This window comes from Antechinus flavipes, chromosome 1 (genome assembly GCF_016432865.1).
Source record: "Antechinus flavipes isolate AdamAnt ecotype Samford, QLD, Australia chromosome 1, AdamAnt_v2, whole genome shotgun sequence".
In the NCBI taxonomy this organism is placed as follows: Eukaryota; Metazoa; Chordata; class Mammalia; order Dasyuromorphia; family Dasyuridae; genus Antechinus; species Antechinus flavipes.
In genome coordinates, this window is record NC_067398.1 from 25,660,261 (window position 1) to 25,678,029 (window position 17,769).

General features: G+C 37.0%; 1 protein-coding gene across 14 annotated transcripts in view; it reads right to left on the reverse strand.

Moving 5' to 3' along the window:
• The window catches only part of MAGI1 (membrane associated guanylate kinase, WW and PDZ domain containing 1), a 702,436-nt gene that overhangs the window by 292,713 nt on the left and 391,954 nt on the right, over positions 1-17,769 (reverse strand). For all 14 annotated transcript variants that reach the window (XM_051980369.1, XM_051980312.1, XM_051980336.1 and 11 more), the window contains exon 2: positions 4,437-4,553. In XM_051980369.1, coding sequence (XP_051836329.1) covers positions 4,437-4,553 — 117 coding nt within the window. The remainder of the gene's footprint in view (positions 1-4,436; positions 4,554-17,769) is intronic.

A 17,769-nucleotide genomic window follows, 5' to 3' on the forward strand; every position in this document is an offset into this window, starting at 1 on the left:
CTTGATTTAAAAATTAACCTATTTTGTTCCGTATTTGCATATCATGGTAAACTCTAGAATGTATTTTCTTTCATTTATTAATGGGGGAACATAGTGAAGAATTACTGAAAACCTAACAAACAATAGAGACTACCAAGGTTTGGGAGCATCTGTCCTTATGGCATAAAGGATAAAAAGATAAACTAACTTCCCCAGATTCCCATTCGTTTCATTGTGTAGAGTAATGAATTATCACTCATAGAATCGTAGTTTTAGAGCTGGAATAAACCTTAGAGGTCAGTGAGTCCACTCTTTTTCCTCCTTTTACACATGAGAAAAAAGAAGGCCCAGAGTGAAGAAGTGACTTATAGTAAGCAAAGGGCCAAGATCTGAACTCAAGATGTTCACTCCATATCCAGAGCTCTATCTACTATAACCCTTCATTTAACTGAATTTATTCTTCACATCACAAAAGTAAGAAGCCAATAGTATGGAGACACTCAGTCTGAATAGTATGGCGACACTGAGTTTTTCCATGCTAATTTGTTAAAAATTTAGGAACTGTTTGCAGAAGACAAGACTTCTCAATCCATCAGCCCTAGAGATGGGCCAAGAACATTAGGATTTACAAGACATGTGGGCAGAGGGCTCCAAACCAAGGGGCATGTGACAAGAAGTCTTGCTAGGCTCAAAACGGTCACCCAAAACAGTCACCCACTGGTTGTCCTGTTTGTGTTGCTGATTCTAGAGCCAAACCTGAAATAGAGTTGTTTTGGAGATTTTTTTCACAATTGATGAAAGAAATATAAAATGTGGTACCTGATTTTCCTCTCAGCAGGAATATAGTTTTGACTTTGCAAGTTTTCTACTCATTACATAGAAATGAAACCCGAATACAGATGGTCTTATGCATGTATGGGCAAAATATATTTTCCACTGCTTCTAAAAGGCTGAAATCATTTTTACCCAATTCCTAAATCAAAGGCTTTGCTAAGCTTAAAATCAAGCAGTTTAGCTTAGAGTCAAGTCCAATAAATCAGGAAGGACTCAATGGAAAGCATTTCAGAATGTAACCTTGGCAACACCCAAAATGCTGCAACTGCTCCTTTGCCTCATTCCTAGTTTCTTAAATTGGAATCTAAGGAAAGGAAAAATTAACAGAAAAGAAGCAAGAATCGGCAACTGTTTAATTCCACAAAACTCTGGTCATCTTATCCTTGAATCATTCTGATCCTCAGTTCCTTCATCTGTAAATTGGAGATCATTATCAGTAGTAATCAGTCAGCATTTATTAAGTGCCTATTATGTGCTAGAGACTTTTCTAGACACTGGGGATATAAAGAGAGACAAAGAATGGTGCAATCTTGGCTTGAGTTCCCTATCTCCCACACATACTGAATGGATTTCTGCAAATCACTTAACTTTTCCATGATCCCATTCTCCTTAAGAGAGAGCTCCTTTATAAGGAGCAGAATGACTGCTGATCTGTACTAGTGAAGGGTGTTTCTTTACTAGGGAGGACCTACACTGATAAAGTCCTAAGTACAGACCCTAAAAAATGTGTTGTTCTTAATGTTGCATTTATACTTTAACTTGGAGGATGAGTTTTGTTTCTTCAAAGATCTGAATTAGAATTCTGACTTTCCCATTGATAATTTTGTGATCTTGGGCAATCACTTTGAACCTCGATTTCTTTATCTATAAAATTGCAGAGTTGAATAAATGGCCTCTGCAGTCACTTCCATCTCTAAGACATCTAGGATCTCCTTCAAAGGATGCATAATGTTCAGGCAAGCACAAAAAAAGAATCAGTAGGATAATGGGGAAGAGCTTTTGATTTGAAGGCAGATGCTCTACAATCGACCTGGCTCCATGAAATGAGAATATCAGCCTTAATTAGATGCCAAGGTTGCTATGAAAGGTCATGGATTCAAAAGCATATTTAGGAGTAGACAGATCTATAGAAATGGCAGATGCAATTGGAATTCTAATGAATCCACACTGTATTTAAAGACAAGTGCCATTACAAGTGCCTGAACTTTCAATAATACATTATATAACTAAATTGACTTTCCTTTCGATCCAAGACAGTTTTGTGATTCTTTGGGATAGGTCTAAACTCAGAGAGTCAGCAATGTGGCTTAGTAACTTGTGGAAAGAACTAAGAGATCATAGAATCATAGGATCATAAATCTAGCAGACTAGGAGGCTGAGAGACAGATTGTATGTTTAAGTGAATTACTCCTGATTCCACAGCTATAAGTAACAGAGTCAGGATTTGAATGTAGATCTTTCTGATTGTCATTGCCCTAGTTGCCACTATTCATTGCCTCATTGAATTTGAAATCATTGTTTGTTCTGCTACTAACCACATTATTGGTAAATTCACTCAAGCATTCAGTTTCTTCATTGTGAAAATACAGGCAGGCTCTCTAACTTCCGGCTATTTGTGGGCTGCCCTGAGATTCGTGCCATTCTATATGGCGGCTCCAACTTAAGACACAATTTCTCCTTCACCCTTGTTACTGGTCATCCTTGTCAAGGATCTTCTATACTGGGGAACCCCCTTGTGCTGAATTCATATATCCAGGTCTCTTATAATAGTCAGCTTTTGGTATATCCTTGACTATGACATCAAAGGTGGGGAATCTATTAGAGGTCTGAATGAGAGTCGAGTCCTGTCATCGATGATAAGATGAGAAAAGATCCTGGCATCTTTACCTATTTAATCAGTGGGGGACTTAGGGAACATGGTAGGGCAAGTTGAGTGGGCAGCTTCTAACAGAACTTATAGAAGTCAACACCTTCCCACCTCCCGGCCTTCTTCTGCTCAAACATCTTAGGACCCTCAGGTTTCAGCAACCTTCCTAATGACAGCTTTAACTGTCTGGGTTCACTCTTAGATCGCTCTTGTTAAAATCCATGTCTTCCCTAGTAGAAGCTAAAAATAAGACCATTAAAGTCTTCTTGCTTTTAGCAGATGCTAGCAAATCAGACTCATTTGTGAAAATTTCCTAAAGTTCCAAGATGAGTATAATGGACTGGGGCACTCATCCACCTGTAAAAATTGATAATTTGAGGATTCTTGCTGTACAGACAAATGGCTCTATTTTCAATTACTTGCCTACGAGCTAAGAGGTAAGTCTGATTAACTACGCAAAGACCTGTATGCTTAACTCTCACTTAACCTGCTCTACTGTATTTGAAAGTTGAACAAAAGCATGTTATTCACTTGACAACTCAATGCAATTTCTGAAAAAGAACCTTTTTCTCAGGGTAACCAAAGAAAAAAGTACTTATTACTTCCTAACTTTTTTTTTTTTTAAGGAACTCATCCTAAACAAGATCATCAGGGTCCATTTATTATTTACCAGTACTACCTATGAGTGCCAATTGGAATTTTTTGGAAACATATCCTCTCAAGAAACAAACTAAAGTCAGCTTACAATTTACCTGCCTTCTTTGACATATGAAAAACAGTGTTGGGAAAACAAAATCCCACATCCCAATTAATAGACTCTGGTTAGAGGATTATAAATCAAATAATAGAAAAATAGATTTTGAAATAGAAAAGACCTGAGAAATCATTGAGTTTAACCCTTCAATTACAGATGAGAAAGCAAGCAAGATTCAAACTGATTTCTGTGAATTCCAAATTCAGTGCCCTATCCACTATGGAAATCATTCCAATTAATGCATTTACATTCTTTAATTTTTATTGAGAATGAAATTAATTGAATTCCTTTCTTAGAGACATATGGAATAACCAGCTTTGTAAAAGTTATCTCATTGGATCTTCCCAACAAACTTGTATTATTGCTCTCATTTGACACATGAGAAAACTCTGCTAAAAGTGACTTGTGTGGGGAAACATAGTAAGTGTCTGAGGCAGGGTTCAATCAAATTCAGATGTTCCTGACTTCATTTACTTAGCTGTATACACCCAATGTACAAGGATAACATGATGGACAGGACATGTTTGGGGCATATTCAATGATAGGAGAAAAGAAAGAATTAAGCCCCTACTTTTGCTTCTTTTTAAACCAATTCATTCTTAAGTCCACATGCAGTACTTTTTCCACAATACAATGTTGTCTCTAGATTGACTATATTTTCAATATAAATAAGTCCTGAACAATTCTCCTTTCCCTACTATTAGACATTAGCTCTAAACAAATTCTCAAGGATTTATCCTTTATTTGGAAAGTCCTTTACTTAGAGCCTGTAGTTCTAGACCTATTCACAGCTCACAATAATGTCCCTTCTTCCTCTTAGGGACAGCGACAACTTCTCCAAATACCAATTCACCAAGACTAGAGATCCCAATCCTTTTCTAGGCAGCATCTTTCCCACATGGGCACAACAGTGTAAAATACTGGTGAATATCTAAAACATTACTCTCATTTTTTATCATTCAACCTTGCCCAGCACCGTCAATGGCATCAATGAGTACTTACAAGGCACAGCATGGCGGTAAAGGTTATCTCTTATAACCTGCTGCAGCTCATGATCAGGTGATCCTTTTTGAAAACGCTGATTGAGATAATGTCTTAAATCCTTGTTCAGTCGACTTCCTATAGGGAAACCAGAACAGATATAAAAATAGTTAGAAAATCGGGGATTTTATTTCAATCCTAGATCATCGAACACAAGAGTTCAGCTACCGCTTATTATGACATGAATCAAATATCTTCTTCTTTACAAAGAAGAGCAATATTCCAATAGACTTCTGATGGAGAGAGCCATCTACATTCAGAAGGAGGACTATAGGGACCAAATGTGGATCACAACATAGTATTTTCATTTTGTTGTTGTTGTTTGCTTGCCTTTTTTTTTCCTTGCTCATTTTTCCTTCTTGTTCTGATTTCCTTGTGCAGCATGAATATAGAATATATGTATATATAGAAATATGTATAAATGAATTGCATGTTTACCAAATATTGGATTACTTGCTGTATATGAGAGGGAATGGGGGGAAGGGGGAAAATTGCATATATTTTGAAAATTAAAAAAAAACTATTATTTTTTTTAAAGGGAAAAAAAAGTAAGACAAGACTTGGGCCAGTATAGCACAGGGTCAGTGAGTTTGATCTCAGTAACAATTATGACTTTGTATGAAATTAATAGAATTCAATGACCAAGAATTCAAGTGAGCCTGTGAAATATATAAAAAAAAAATTGGCGTCCAAAGGAAATGTTGCTTAAATATTCACTTAAAAAAAAACAATCCATATCTCTCCATCCCATCATGAACATTTTGTCATTATCCTTGCACATACTTTTTCCCATCTATTCTACACTCATGAAAAGCACTTTCCAAACTAGAATTCAAGAAGCCATTCCTTCCTCCAATTCAATTCTATAAATATTTATTAAATGCCTATTGTAGGAGGTTAGGTGGTGCAGTGGATAAAGTGCTGGGTCTGGAGTCAGGGAGACCTAGCTTCAAGTTTGACCTCATACTAGCTGTGTGATCTAGGCAAGTCACGTCACTCCATTTGCCTCGGTTTCCTCATTTTTAAAATGAGTTGGAAAAGAAAATGGCAAATCACTCCAGTACTTTTGTCAAGAACACCTCAAATGGGGTCATGAAGAATCAGACTTAATTGAAAAATGACTGGAAAATGTGACAGGCATTATGCTAAGTGCTGAGGATAAAATTAAGAAAGTGACAATCCCTTGTTTTCAAGGAGCTTACAGTCTAAAAGAGGAAAACAATACACAAAAAGAAGGCAAAGTAGGTAAAGTGAGGGCATAGTGTTTTGTGGAATGGAAACCAAGCAGAGATACTAGTGGGAAATGAAGTTACCAGGAAGGTTGTGAGCTCTCTATAAAGGAAGACTTTGGGAGAAATTAGATGTTCTACTCTTCAGGTTCCCTATCAGAAGGGAAAGGCAACTGAGGATGAATTGAGAAGGTATTGAGTATCACAATCTGAGTTTGCAAGAAGATGAGATTTCAAATGATCAGTTTATCTTGGGCATGATGGCCATGGAGAATGGGACTCCCAAACCAAGTTGCTGGTAGAAAATGAGCGATCTTTGGGCTAAGATTTCTGTAAAGGAAGGCTTTGGAAGAAGCTCTACCCTCCATCTTAGTTTTGAAAATTTACCCTAATGGTGAGAGAGTGAGGATCAATTCACCTCCCCCATTATATTTCCCCAGCCTCAGACATATTTTACATCCGTCCATGTCACACAACTTGCCACCCACTTTGGCATAGAACACTTATTCAAACTTCTGCTCTAAACCTTTCTCCCAAGGAAGGAAACTCTATCCACCAATGCAGAATTAGACTCTTTCTTCACTCTTTTGGTCCTAGACCCCAGTCTAGAGCACTGAGAGGTTGATTCACCCAGCAAATATGTCATAGGGAGGATTCAAACTCAGCTTCTAAATAATATCCAAAGAATAGGACGAGAATCACATTTATTGAGCATACAGACTCCTACAGCTCTTTCATCAGCAATAGGCTTAGTAATAGGCTCTGAGCCACTTTTTTTCAGATTATTTCATATTAAACTTCCTCTAATTGGTTCAGTACTACTTCCCTTTTTGCTCCTCCATATGTATTGTCTTACCTTCGAATATAAGCTTCTTGAGGGCAGGAACTGTCTTATATGCTCATACACAAGTAAGCTTTAATATTCTGTCTGGCATATAGTTAAAAAATATCTACCTACCTATATATCTATCCATTCATTCACTATACTATAATACTTCAAATCAATATTTTGGATCCTCTTCTCAATGACTCCAAATACCATTATTGTGACTGTGCAGATGAGAACCTTCTTCCCAGGCCCTTATCCCCCTTGGTACATGTTGTCTTCCATCATCAGAATGCAAAATCTTTGAAAGTGCAACCTGCATATTATATCCACAGTATCAGTACTGTGCAAAGTATCACACACAGTAGAAACTTAATAAGTGTTTTATTTCATTCCCTGATTTCTACTTACAAATGCACATTGTATTCATTGCTACATTTGTTCCTTACAACAAGTTTCTTAGGTAAGTGGCAAAAATATTCTGATTCCTATTTTACTGACAGAAATTAAGTTGCAGCCCAAGATCACAAAGAAAGCTGGCAATCAAGCTAAGACCCAAACTCAGGTCTCCAGTTTGACACAGATGCCCTTTCTTCTCTATTGGATTATCCAACAAGCATACCCCATTTCCAACAGAGTTAGTTCATGACCAAGGAAAGGACTTAAGGAGTTCCTTCTCTGAAATTCATTTTATAGATAATAAAACTGAAGCACTGAGAAATTAACCTACCCAACATCACACAATCCATAAAAGATATGTATATGTATCTATATAGACTGGGTAAACCATATTAGCTCCCTTGTCTCAGTTTTCTCATCTATAAAATGAGAAACTTTGACAGCATAACCTCTGAGATCCCTGGGCACTACAGATTTAGGATCCTGGTGATTTACATGGTGTTTCCTCTCTTAGACTGAATTTCTTGAGGGTAAGAGCTGTTTTTGCCTTCCTTTGCATCCTCAGTACTTAGCTTAGGACTCAGTACATAGTAAGCACTCAATTTGCTTATTAAATTGACTTGATTTGATTCAAAGATATATTCCTGAGGCAACTTCTGTGGGTCATAGATGTCTTACCTGTAAAATGAGGCGATTAATCCCAGCTTGTTAAACTGTGCTTTGCAATCCCATATGGGGTTTCATAATTGAATGTGTGTGGGGGGTCACAAAATTATGATTTATTATCAGTAAATGTTTGATTTGTATACCTATTTTACATAATTATATAATTGGGGACATGGAAAAATTTCTTGGGCAAAAGGGGTTATGAGTAGAAAACATTTAAGAAGCCCTGAACTAATTAACCTCTGAGTCTGCTTCTCTTCTTAGATATGCAAACTTTCAGTCTGGTTCTCCTATAATTTCTCTGAGTCTCAGCTTCTTCAACTGTTGAAGAAGCATAAGAATAGCCTCTGTTTTTATAGAGATGACCTGAGGACATAATGAAATTAATGTATACAAAATGCGTTTCAAACCTGCATCAAAAACTGTCTAATCAATTGCACCCATATTTATCCATAGAATATCATGCCTTCTCTAAAACTAGACATTTCTATTTTCCCTATTTTCACAGTACAGAGTAAGGTGTATAAAAGACACTCAAAAAACCTGTTAATTGCAATAATGTCTATGGAATCAAGGTACATACAATCAACTTTCAATGTCGGGAAATCAAAGTAATCACTGCTGATTCAGTTTCCCTACACACCTAGAGGGAGCCTGAGATCATGTAATATACAGGTTAAGCTCCACCAGGTGAACTCAGAAATGAGTATAGAAAGTAACAAAGACCATTGGGCCAACTCTGATCAGGCTTTCAAAGAAGGTTAAAGGATTGAGAAAGCTGGTCTAGAGTTGAGGATTACAAAATCCTAAAGCCCCTCTACATCACAGACATGTAAAAGGCCAGAGTTAACACTGCTGCTTCCTGTTAACATTTACTCTATGCTCCATGACATTTGTGAGGGAAAAAAATCCCACAGAGTATCATCATTTTGGGCATCTGATCTGAAATGAATTGCCAATTATTCGGGGGACACTTTTATAAATCTTCCCCTAATTGTCAAGAGCGGTGACCAATAAGATATTAAATTGGAAGAGTGATGACCTGTCACAAAAACATATCTTCTTCATTTTCTTAGAAATCTAAGATTTCTGTATTAATGGTCAGGGAACCTACACCAGGAAATTAAGAACCTGGAAAGTGGCCCAGGCTTTCTTTCAAGGCAATTTTGCATTGGGAAATGAAGGAGAGAATTGAGGAAGCATGGTACTTTGGAAGGATTTGGAGTCAAAAGCATAGAGTGGTTTGCCCTGGGTCACCAAAGAAGGGAAATGGAACTTATCCCAAGTGCTCAGCCCCATTCTGGATATGCTACTATTAACCATTGATCATCATCATGGAAAATGTGTCCAATGAAGAGAGAACCAAAGTTATAGCAAACAAATAATCGTGAGTAGGCTGGAAATTACCCAGTAATGGGTCAATTTCCACCAATGTTTGTTCAGATTTAAGCCTAAGTGCTGTGTTCAAATCCCATCTTTCTTGTTGCTATGTGGACTTGGGCACATCATTCTGGGTTTTTAAATTCCTCATTTGCAAAATAATGGAGGTAGGACTAATTGGTCTTTGAAAGGTCTTCCAAGTCTAAGTTTATTGAACCCTTACTTGAGTTCCAATGCTACTTCTGATTCTTAGTAGGGACTGTGACCTTGAGCTATACTTCGCTGGACCTCAGTCTCCTCATCTATAAAATGAACCTAAATACATAATCTATAAAATGCCTTCCAACTTTCAGTCTTTCCCCTTTCAACTTGGACTTTCATGATTTAAAGTGAAAATTGTCCCCTTCTCAAAAGGCCATTTAATTGTTCAGGTTGCTTCAACTCTGCCATCACCTACCTAACAGCGATAAGAAACATCACTTCTTAAGTAATGGTGTGTGAAGGGTTAATGATGTCCTGTCATAAATCCAGCCATTTTAAAGGGTTTTAAAGTTCACTTATAGTTATCTCATTTGAACCTCGCCCTGCTATTTTTCCCACTTTATGGAAGAGACTACAGGCTCAGAAATTAAAGTACTTGCCTGTGGTCACACAGCAAGGTTTAGAGCCAGTGTTGAAATTCATTTTGTATTGCCAATGATAACTACACTCCCTAGTTGAAATCAATATACTGATTATATCCAAAGCAACTCTGGATTTTCTTTCTCTCATTAATGAAGTTTACTCTAGAGAGTAAACTTGACCTAATATAATTTTGTACCCAAAGCCAAAATATAACCAGTTTCTTGCTGTCTCCAGACTTGACCCGACTTGTGGCTTGTATGGCATTAATGAGTAGCCTGATTGCCACGATGGAAGGGCCAGAGAGGAAAATCTTATTACTTCTAGGGTACCACAGTTTATCCTTTTTAAATTGTCACCTATGAAGGACACTTCTCTAATGATCTGTAAAGTCATCACATGTTCGGGTGATTTTTGCTTTAGAATATGCTTTCTCCCAAGATCATTTGTAGTATTTGGAAATGCTAAATTTATTAAGGCTAAAGAAATGGGCTTAGCCAATAGTAGCAATATTAAAGGAGGGAGATTTGTGTCATGTCAGCAGCTCAAATTTATAAGGAACGTGAGCTGCATCCAGCTTCAGGGTTGATGCTTGAAAACAGTAAATCAGTATACAAATTAACTAGTTATATATTCACTCAGAAACTGGTAGGAACTTAATGTATTTAAATCTACCTTTTCTGAAATTTCTTAATAAAAACAATCAGCTTCCATAGCGTGATACTCAGCACTATGGGAGAATTCCAATTCTACTCAGTTCTCAGGAAGCCAAAGGGGAGGCATTTGTATTAGTCTATTGGAGCTCACACTAATAAGCTTTAGGTAGTGACACTGAATCACTCACCCAAAAAAATCAGCTTCTGGTCTACTTATATTCTTGGTTTTTAATATATTTGGTTCTTGTTTCACCATTGACAGAAGATGCGAGTCTGACATTGGTTGGCAATAATATATATGAACAAATGCTAGTAGAAATTGACCCATTTCTGGGTTATCTCAAGCCTAAACATGATTACTTGCTTGACATTGCTTTAGTTTTCTCTCCACTGGCATATTTCTGAGTTGTGTCAATTTTCATGTACGGACAGATGCACATTTACCATGATGGCTATCAGTGTTTAATAGCAGCCTACCAGGATGGGGCTAAACAGTTGAGTCAAATCGATATGTGCCTCCCCCCCCCACTCCATTTTCTATACTGAAGGACTCCACACAAATCCTAGGATAAAGTTGCATGTTATGGCGTGCATTCTAAAAAGCCAATGAGTAAGTCAAGAGGAAGCTCTGGCACTGCTACACCATGATTATGAATGTAAATATGACTACAAGCTGTTTGAGAACTTCCATTTTCCATTTTGATTTGGTGGCCCATTAATTGAGAAGATCTTGTTTCAAGTTCTTTGTAATTAGGGATGAGACATTGAATTCCCCAGTACTCTCACTGCAGAAGAGCCTTCTCAGACTCTCACCCCTCACCCTCTTCCCCCAATTCCAAGTCCCTTCTTCTTGATATTAATGTACACTATTCCTCTTTGCATTTTGTATTTACCAAGCGATTTCCCAAGACAGTGTATGGTATCCTGGAGGAAAGCAATGTTTCACTGTGGTCTTGGGGACCTTAGCACATAAAAGAATAACTGTTTGTCATTGTTTTGTGTCCATAAGAACAAATCAACTAATTCAGCTGTGCTTCAGTTTCCTCACTTGTAAAAATGATGATAATAGCTATACTATCTCCCATAAAAAATTGTGAGACAGAAAAAGCTTTGCAAGCTGTATAGCACTTTAGAAATGTCTTATTTTTTAAAATTATCAATGTGTAGCAAATTCTCAATTTAAATCCCAGCTTCTCTACCCATGGCATTATGATTAAAGTCATACACAGGTTTTTAAGATGTCAAAACTGAGGGATGAAGGAAGGAAGGCAGCTTTACTCTATATTTAGATCAAAATGGTATGTAGAAATTATACCGGCCTCTTAGAAAGTAGTTAATAAGCTATGATCTCAAATGTACTTTTCTTGTAGACACACACCCTGGGATTTAAGCATTTTACTCTTAAGCTTCATGACGTTTACGCTGTTTAATAATAATTTGTTCTTATGCAAGTGCAATCTACAACCCAAATGGCATTCAACAACTTTGGATGTTCAGAATAATTAGTACAACCATTTCTCCCCCTCCTTCTCAATTTACTCTCTCAGGCTAACATTGATCATTTAGATAATAAACTGAATTCTAATATAGTCTAATAAAAATCCATGCAGCAAAAGGATGGAGGCAAAAATTCACTGAATTCTAATATGCTCTAATAAAAATCCATGCAGCAAAAGGATGGAGACAAAATTGGGGAAATCTCGTAAAATATCTAATATCTATCAGATTTTTCAGAGGCAAAAGACTATAGACCAGGAGCCACGTTCATGTAAAGGGTTTGAAATGGGGGAGTCTTTCTCATCAACCAAGAAATAAGGAGCTAGAATTTAGTCAGCAAATCAACAAGCATTTTACTGTTCCAGAATATGGAATGATAATAAATAAACAAGGTAAATGCTTAATTGGTAACCATGAAATATTAAAAGATCTAGAAAAAGACTTCTAGCATAATGGTCATATCCTTTGTGGGAGGAGATAATAAAGAATCACATAAGATAAAGATTTCTATAGCTTCAGTAATATCAAAGTGACAAAAATTTATTTAACTGTTAGTTCATTAATATGAGTACCTCTTCTGAAGATCATGCCCTATATACCTCCATCCTATGTGACCCTTATTTATTTTCTCATGTAAATAAAGGCTCCATGGACAGTAACCTCCAGTTAACTTGAGCTTATATGGATACCAGGAGGGCAAAGTCAAAGTCAATGCATAAAATTGTTTTCCTTCTTACTCCCTGACCAGTCCATTTCTAGCCATATTCATTCATCTCTCTGATGATCTCTTTTATGCTATTTTTTTTGCCCTATTCTTCATTGGTGTTCATTATTGCTCATGTGCTCTGAGAGCTTACTTGGTACCCTTTGGTGAATATCAGCTGTGATATTTCAAATATATTGATCTATCCCATGACTCAAGACCTTCACCAGAGCTATTGCTATTAAATGCCTGGGACCTTCATTGTAGGTGCTCAAAAATGTTCACTGAATTAAATTGAATCAATTAGAAAAAGACAAATCTTTGTTTCAGGGGGAAGCACTTAAGTCCCAATTTACCAAGGGCTTTCTTTGTGCCAAGAATTATGCTAGACACTAGAGATACAGAGACAATCATGACTCCTAGAGCTTTGCCATCTCTTCTCTAAGTGGGAGCTGGGTAAATACTGCACATAGAAAAGGATCGGGAGATTATTTCATAGGTCAAATATAAAGACAGTCCCAACAAATCTGAATTCAGACACCAAGGAAATATTGAAAAGCCACATTTTTAGGGAGGATAGCATAACTTCCCACCTTTGCAGATATAGGTATTTGTGAGGAAAATTCCCAAATATTCATGTGGGACACAGAGCTGATAAAACTACAATATGTCCAAATTCAGCTCTCAAGAAAGAATGCATTTAGCACACATAAAACTGAGCCAGAAAATACAGCAAGAAACTGAGCAGGGGGTTACCAACTTGGGATACACATAAGACTCTTGCCATGAGTCCATGGAATATTTGATAAATAACTGTATTATCCTATTGGAATTAATTTCTTTTTTATGAGCATGGAAAGGATAAATTGTAGAATTTTTTTTCACATTGAATGCTGCTGCTGCTGTTTAGTCTTTTTCAGTTGTGTCCAACTCTGAGAACCCTTTAAGGGCAAACATGCTGGAGTAGTTTGCCATTTCCTTCTCTAGCTTATTTTACAGAGAAGGAAACTAAGGCAAACAGGGTTAAGTGACTTGCCCAGCATCATACAGATAATAAGTGTCTGAGGCTGGATTTGGACTTCCTGACTTCAGGCCTGGTGCTCTATCCACTGCACAACCTAGTTGCCTCATACTGAATAGGGACTGCTAGAAATTTTACTAAAGGGGCACCAAAACAAGTTGGCGACTCCTGCAGTGGTGAGTGCCATCAGGGAGAATGGATTGGAATATCCCTTCTACCCTTAATGGCTGTGTGTCCCTTGGTAAGTCATATAATTTTACCATCACCATCATCATCACAATAGCTATTATCATCATCATTTTTATTATGCCATGTTCTTAATTAAAATAAATTTCCCATCATAGCCTCTCAAAAATTGCATATTGAATGAGCATCCCTGGACTATGGCTATTGATACTGATAATCACGAATGCACTGAGTTAAGAATATTTATCAAGGTTCGTACTCTCACCAAAATAAGATCAATTGACTCCAATCTAATCCAAGAGGCATCATCAAGATTCCTACTATGTGTAAAGTACTGTACCAGACACTGAAGATGTAAAGCCAAAAATGTAGGAGTCTCTACCTCCTTTCATCCTAGGGAAGGGAAATCACTTATGCATGGGTAAGTAAATCGAAAGAAACACAATGCAAATGGCATAATTAATTCTGAACAAACAACTGGGAAGATTAAGAAAGGTCTTGTAAATGAAGGTGTGCCTTGAAGGGAATTATGAGTTCCACATGACCCTTTTCAGAAAAGGAAAATTATCTGTGCCCAAACTAAGTAATTAAATGGTGGTGGAGTTCTGATTTTGGAAACTTTGTATTCGAATGGCATCATCATGAAATATTCCTAATCCCAATAGTTCCACACAATGATAATATTTTTCACGCTCTGTCATTTTGTTCCATTCTATCCCAGTCTTCCAGCTGCTATCTCAAAATGATTATAAATAATGGGGCTATAAAAGCCACCCAATAATTAGGACACTCACTGTCCATATGCCAACCATGACAAAGGAAAGTGATTTATGGAAGTCAAGCATGTCACATCTGCCAGGCTGGTTTCATCACTGGTGGAGCTTGCAGGTCACAGCTTGACATTTTTCTTTAGGGCCATTTTTTTCTGGAGAAGAAAGTGGGCAAGCAGACATATTACATCTTTTGCTTCTACACCAGAAATGTCAAACCAACTGGCATTTGGTTTCTCAACCAAACCAAACTGGTAATGGTTTGTCCCTCCCGACATGTTACATGTCCCCAGAGCAAAGGATAAACATGGGATCTGACTCACTTAGACCACGTTCATGCATCAGTCTTCTTCTCAGAAAAGAGAATGTAAATAAAGGCAACAACCAAAGAAGTTTGTTCTAAAACACATCATCTCATCTTTCACAAAGAAGCTTTTAAATATGTCACTTTATGTCATTATAATTTTAAAAAATCATTTCATTGATTTTTTTCCACTGATACTCATTTCCTCATATCCCTTCCTCTCCTCCCCATCATGAAACTTCTGAGGGAGGGAGAAAAGAGAGAAAAAGGAAAACAAAGAGAAGAAGGAAGAGAAAAAGAAAAATGAGTCAGAGACAAAAGAAAAGGGATAAAGCAATTGGGTCTAAAGGCATATACAATATGACATCTTTTAAACAAAAATGTTGATTTTAAAATATATATATATGTAATTTCCTTATATTTCCCACCTTTAATCTTCCCTTATAAGAAAAAAAAAAGTGAGAAAGCAACTTCGTGTAAGTGTATGTATAACCATGTCACACTTCCTCCCAAAGAGAGGAAGAGAGTACATGTCTTTATTTGTTCTCTGGGACCAAGATTGCTCATTACAAATGCTTAGAGTTCAGAGTATCTCATTTGAACGATTGTAGTCACTTTGCACATAGGGCTCCTGGTTGTGTTTTTTTCATATCAGATCAACTAAACTTAAGCCTCCCTACATTTGTCAGAATTTCTCAGATTTCCTGTTTCTTATAGCATAAGAGTAATCCTTCATATTCACATGCCAAAAACTTTTCTTCCACCATTCCCCATTCAGTGGAGTGCCAATTTGTTCTCTTGTTTTCACCTCCAAAAGAACACTTCAGGTACATGTATTTTGGGATATATGAGCCCTTTCCTCTTGTCTTTAGCCTCCTCAGGAGAAATAGCCAGTAATCATATGACTAGCAAACAGTTTTTATTAATTTTTCTTGAATCATTTTTAATGATTTGCCAAAATGGTTGGATCCAACTTCAACCATGTCATAGTACTTACTGCTTCGCATAAGGTTGCACAACTGGACTTTAGGTGCAAATGGTATTTTTCTTATGATAAATTAAGTCCATACTTTTTAGGTTTCTATTAAAAAAAAACACATGCTACGTGGAACTAGTCTATGGTTGCTAAATAAATATTTCACATATAGCCTTCCATCGCATGCATCAATACTTCAAAAGCTCAGTGATTTTATCTATGTGAGTCCTCAATACTTCTGCAGATGGAAACCTCTTGAGGCCTTTAGCTTCATGAATAAATGTAGGCCCCAAGCTCACAACCTGATGGTCAGCACTCAGAGGCTAATTGTTTCTCAACTGAGTGCGGGTGGTTCTTGGGCAATCCAGTGGGTAATCCATTAATGAGTTCCTACTCAAAGCCCTTATAGGACAGCTATGAGAACCTTGACATCATACTAACTGAAGAATGTTCAGAAGAAGGATTTTTCCACATAGACTCATGCGACAATTCTATATAAGGCAGTCATTAGATTAAATAATGTTCATTGGAGTTTCAATTAGGGATTATTGACCTCAAGGATCATCCCTCATTATGAAATCAAGATCTTGCTTCCCCTATTCCTCAAAGACTTTTTCCCCTCTCCAAGACTTACAAATAAGCTGTCAACGTATAAAATAAAGAACTTAAATAAACCATTTGTCCCTCCCACTTCATGGCCTGAGACTTCAAATTAACCAAAGTCTATGTTATTACCATAACATTTGCTTATCCTTTCCTATTTGTAACATATAACATAGGGACTGGCATTCCTCTAGTCAAAGAAGTCATAACCTGAAGACCAAACCAAAAATATCAGGGGATCTGGGAACTTGTGAATTAGATAACTAAGATCTCTTTCCTAAAAACAACAACCAGTGCTTTCTGGGCCAAACATTCCCATACCAGCCCAAGGGGAAGCTAAAATATCACCAGGATAACTTCAGAAGACTGACTCAGTTGAAGAAGAACTTCTAAGTCTCTTAGCAAAATAGGAACACAGGATTGCTGTTATTATTAGCACTATCATACCTAACAGGTCCCTGTAAGAAATAACCCCAATTCCATTCCTTCTCTCATCCCTCTCAACAACCTGAAACAAGTTCAAACAACTCAAAACATTTTGATTGTTTGTTCAAAGTAGGGGGAGCTAGTGAAATCGGTTTAAGCTCTTTTTCATCCAATTACCACCCAGTGAATTTCCACTGTTAAATACTCCTGAAATAACAACCTGGGGCTTTTGGAAGAAAGGCACCAAATGAGCCAGGCTTCCAAAGCTGGAGTGAAGACACCAAACCTCACACTGAAGAGTTCCCCAAACACAGGCCTCTCCAACATTTGTCCAATGCACATGGTAACATGTTACTTCTTGTTCTCCAGGGAGTACTGACCTGATTGAGAAGTGTGACATTCTTTTTCAATTTGTTATATTCTCTGCTATCCAATCATTCCTTCAAAAAGGTTTTTTTGGTTGTTGTTGTTTCTTAAAGAAACTGAAATTAATCAAGTCTACACAATTTTATAGCATCCCTTAAGATTAGAGACTCTCTGGGGAGTGATCAAAAATAAATTTAAAAAAAAGAGAGAGAGAGATCTGGAAGTCAAAGCTCTATAATGAGCAAAAAGAGAAAGTTATATATACAGATCCTAGTTAAGGGTAGAATCATGAGGGAAATCAGGAGCCCTCAGAACTTTGTTAGCAAGTCAAGATCACCAGATTGCAAGTAGTAGGCAGAGGCTAGTCTTGGAGTCGGGAAGATTCTTCTATGACACATACTGACTATGTGAGCAAAAGTAAATCTTCTCACCCTCTTGGTTCAATTAAACAAATATCTTTTTAAAAATAGTATTCTATTTTCCCAAATACACACAAAGATAATTTTCAACATTTATCTTTGTAAAATCTTGTGTTCCAAATTTTTCTCCCTCTCTCCATCCTACCCTCCTCCCCAAGACAGCAAATAATCTGATACATCAACATTTTCAGAGTGACTCTGTTTCTATGTCCTCGGGTAAATAAGACTCTAAGTTGTACACCAAAT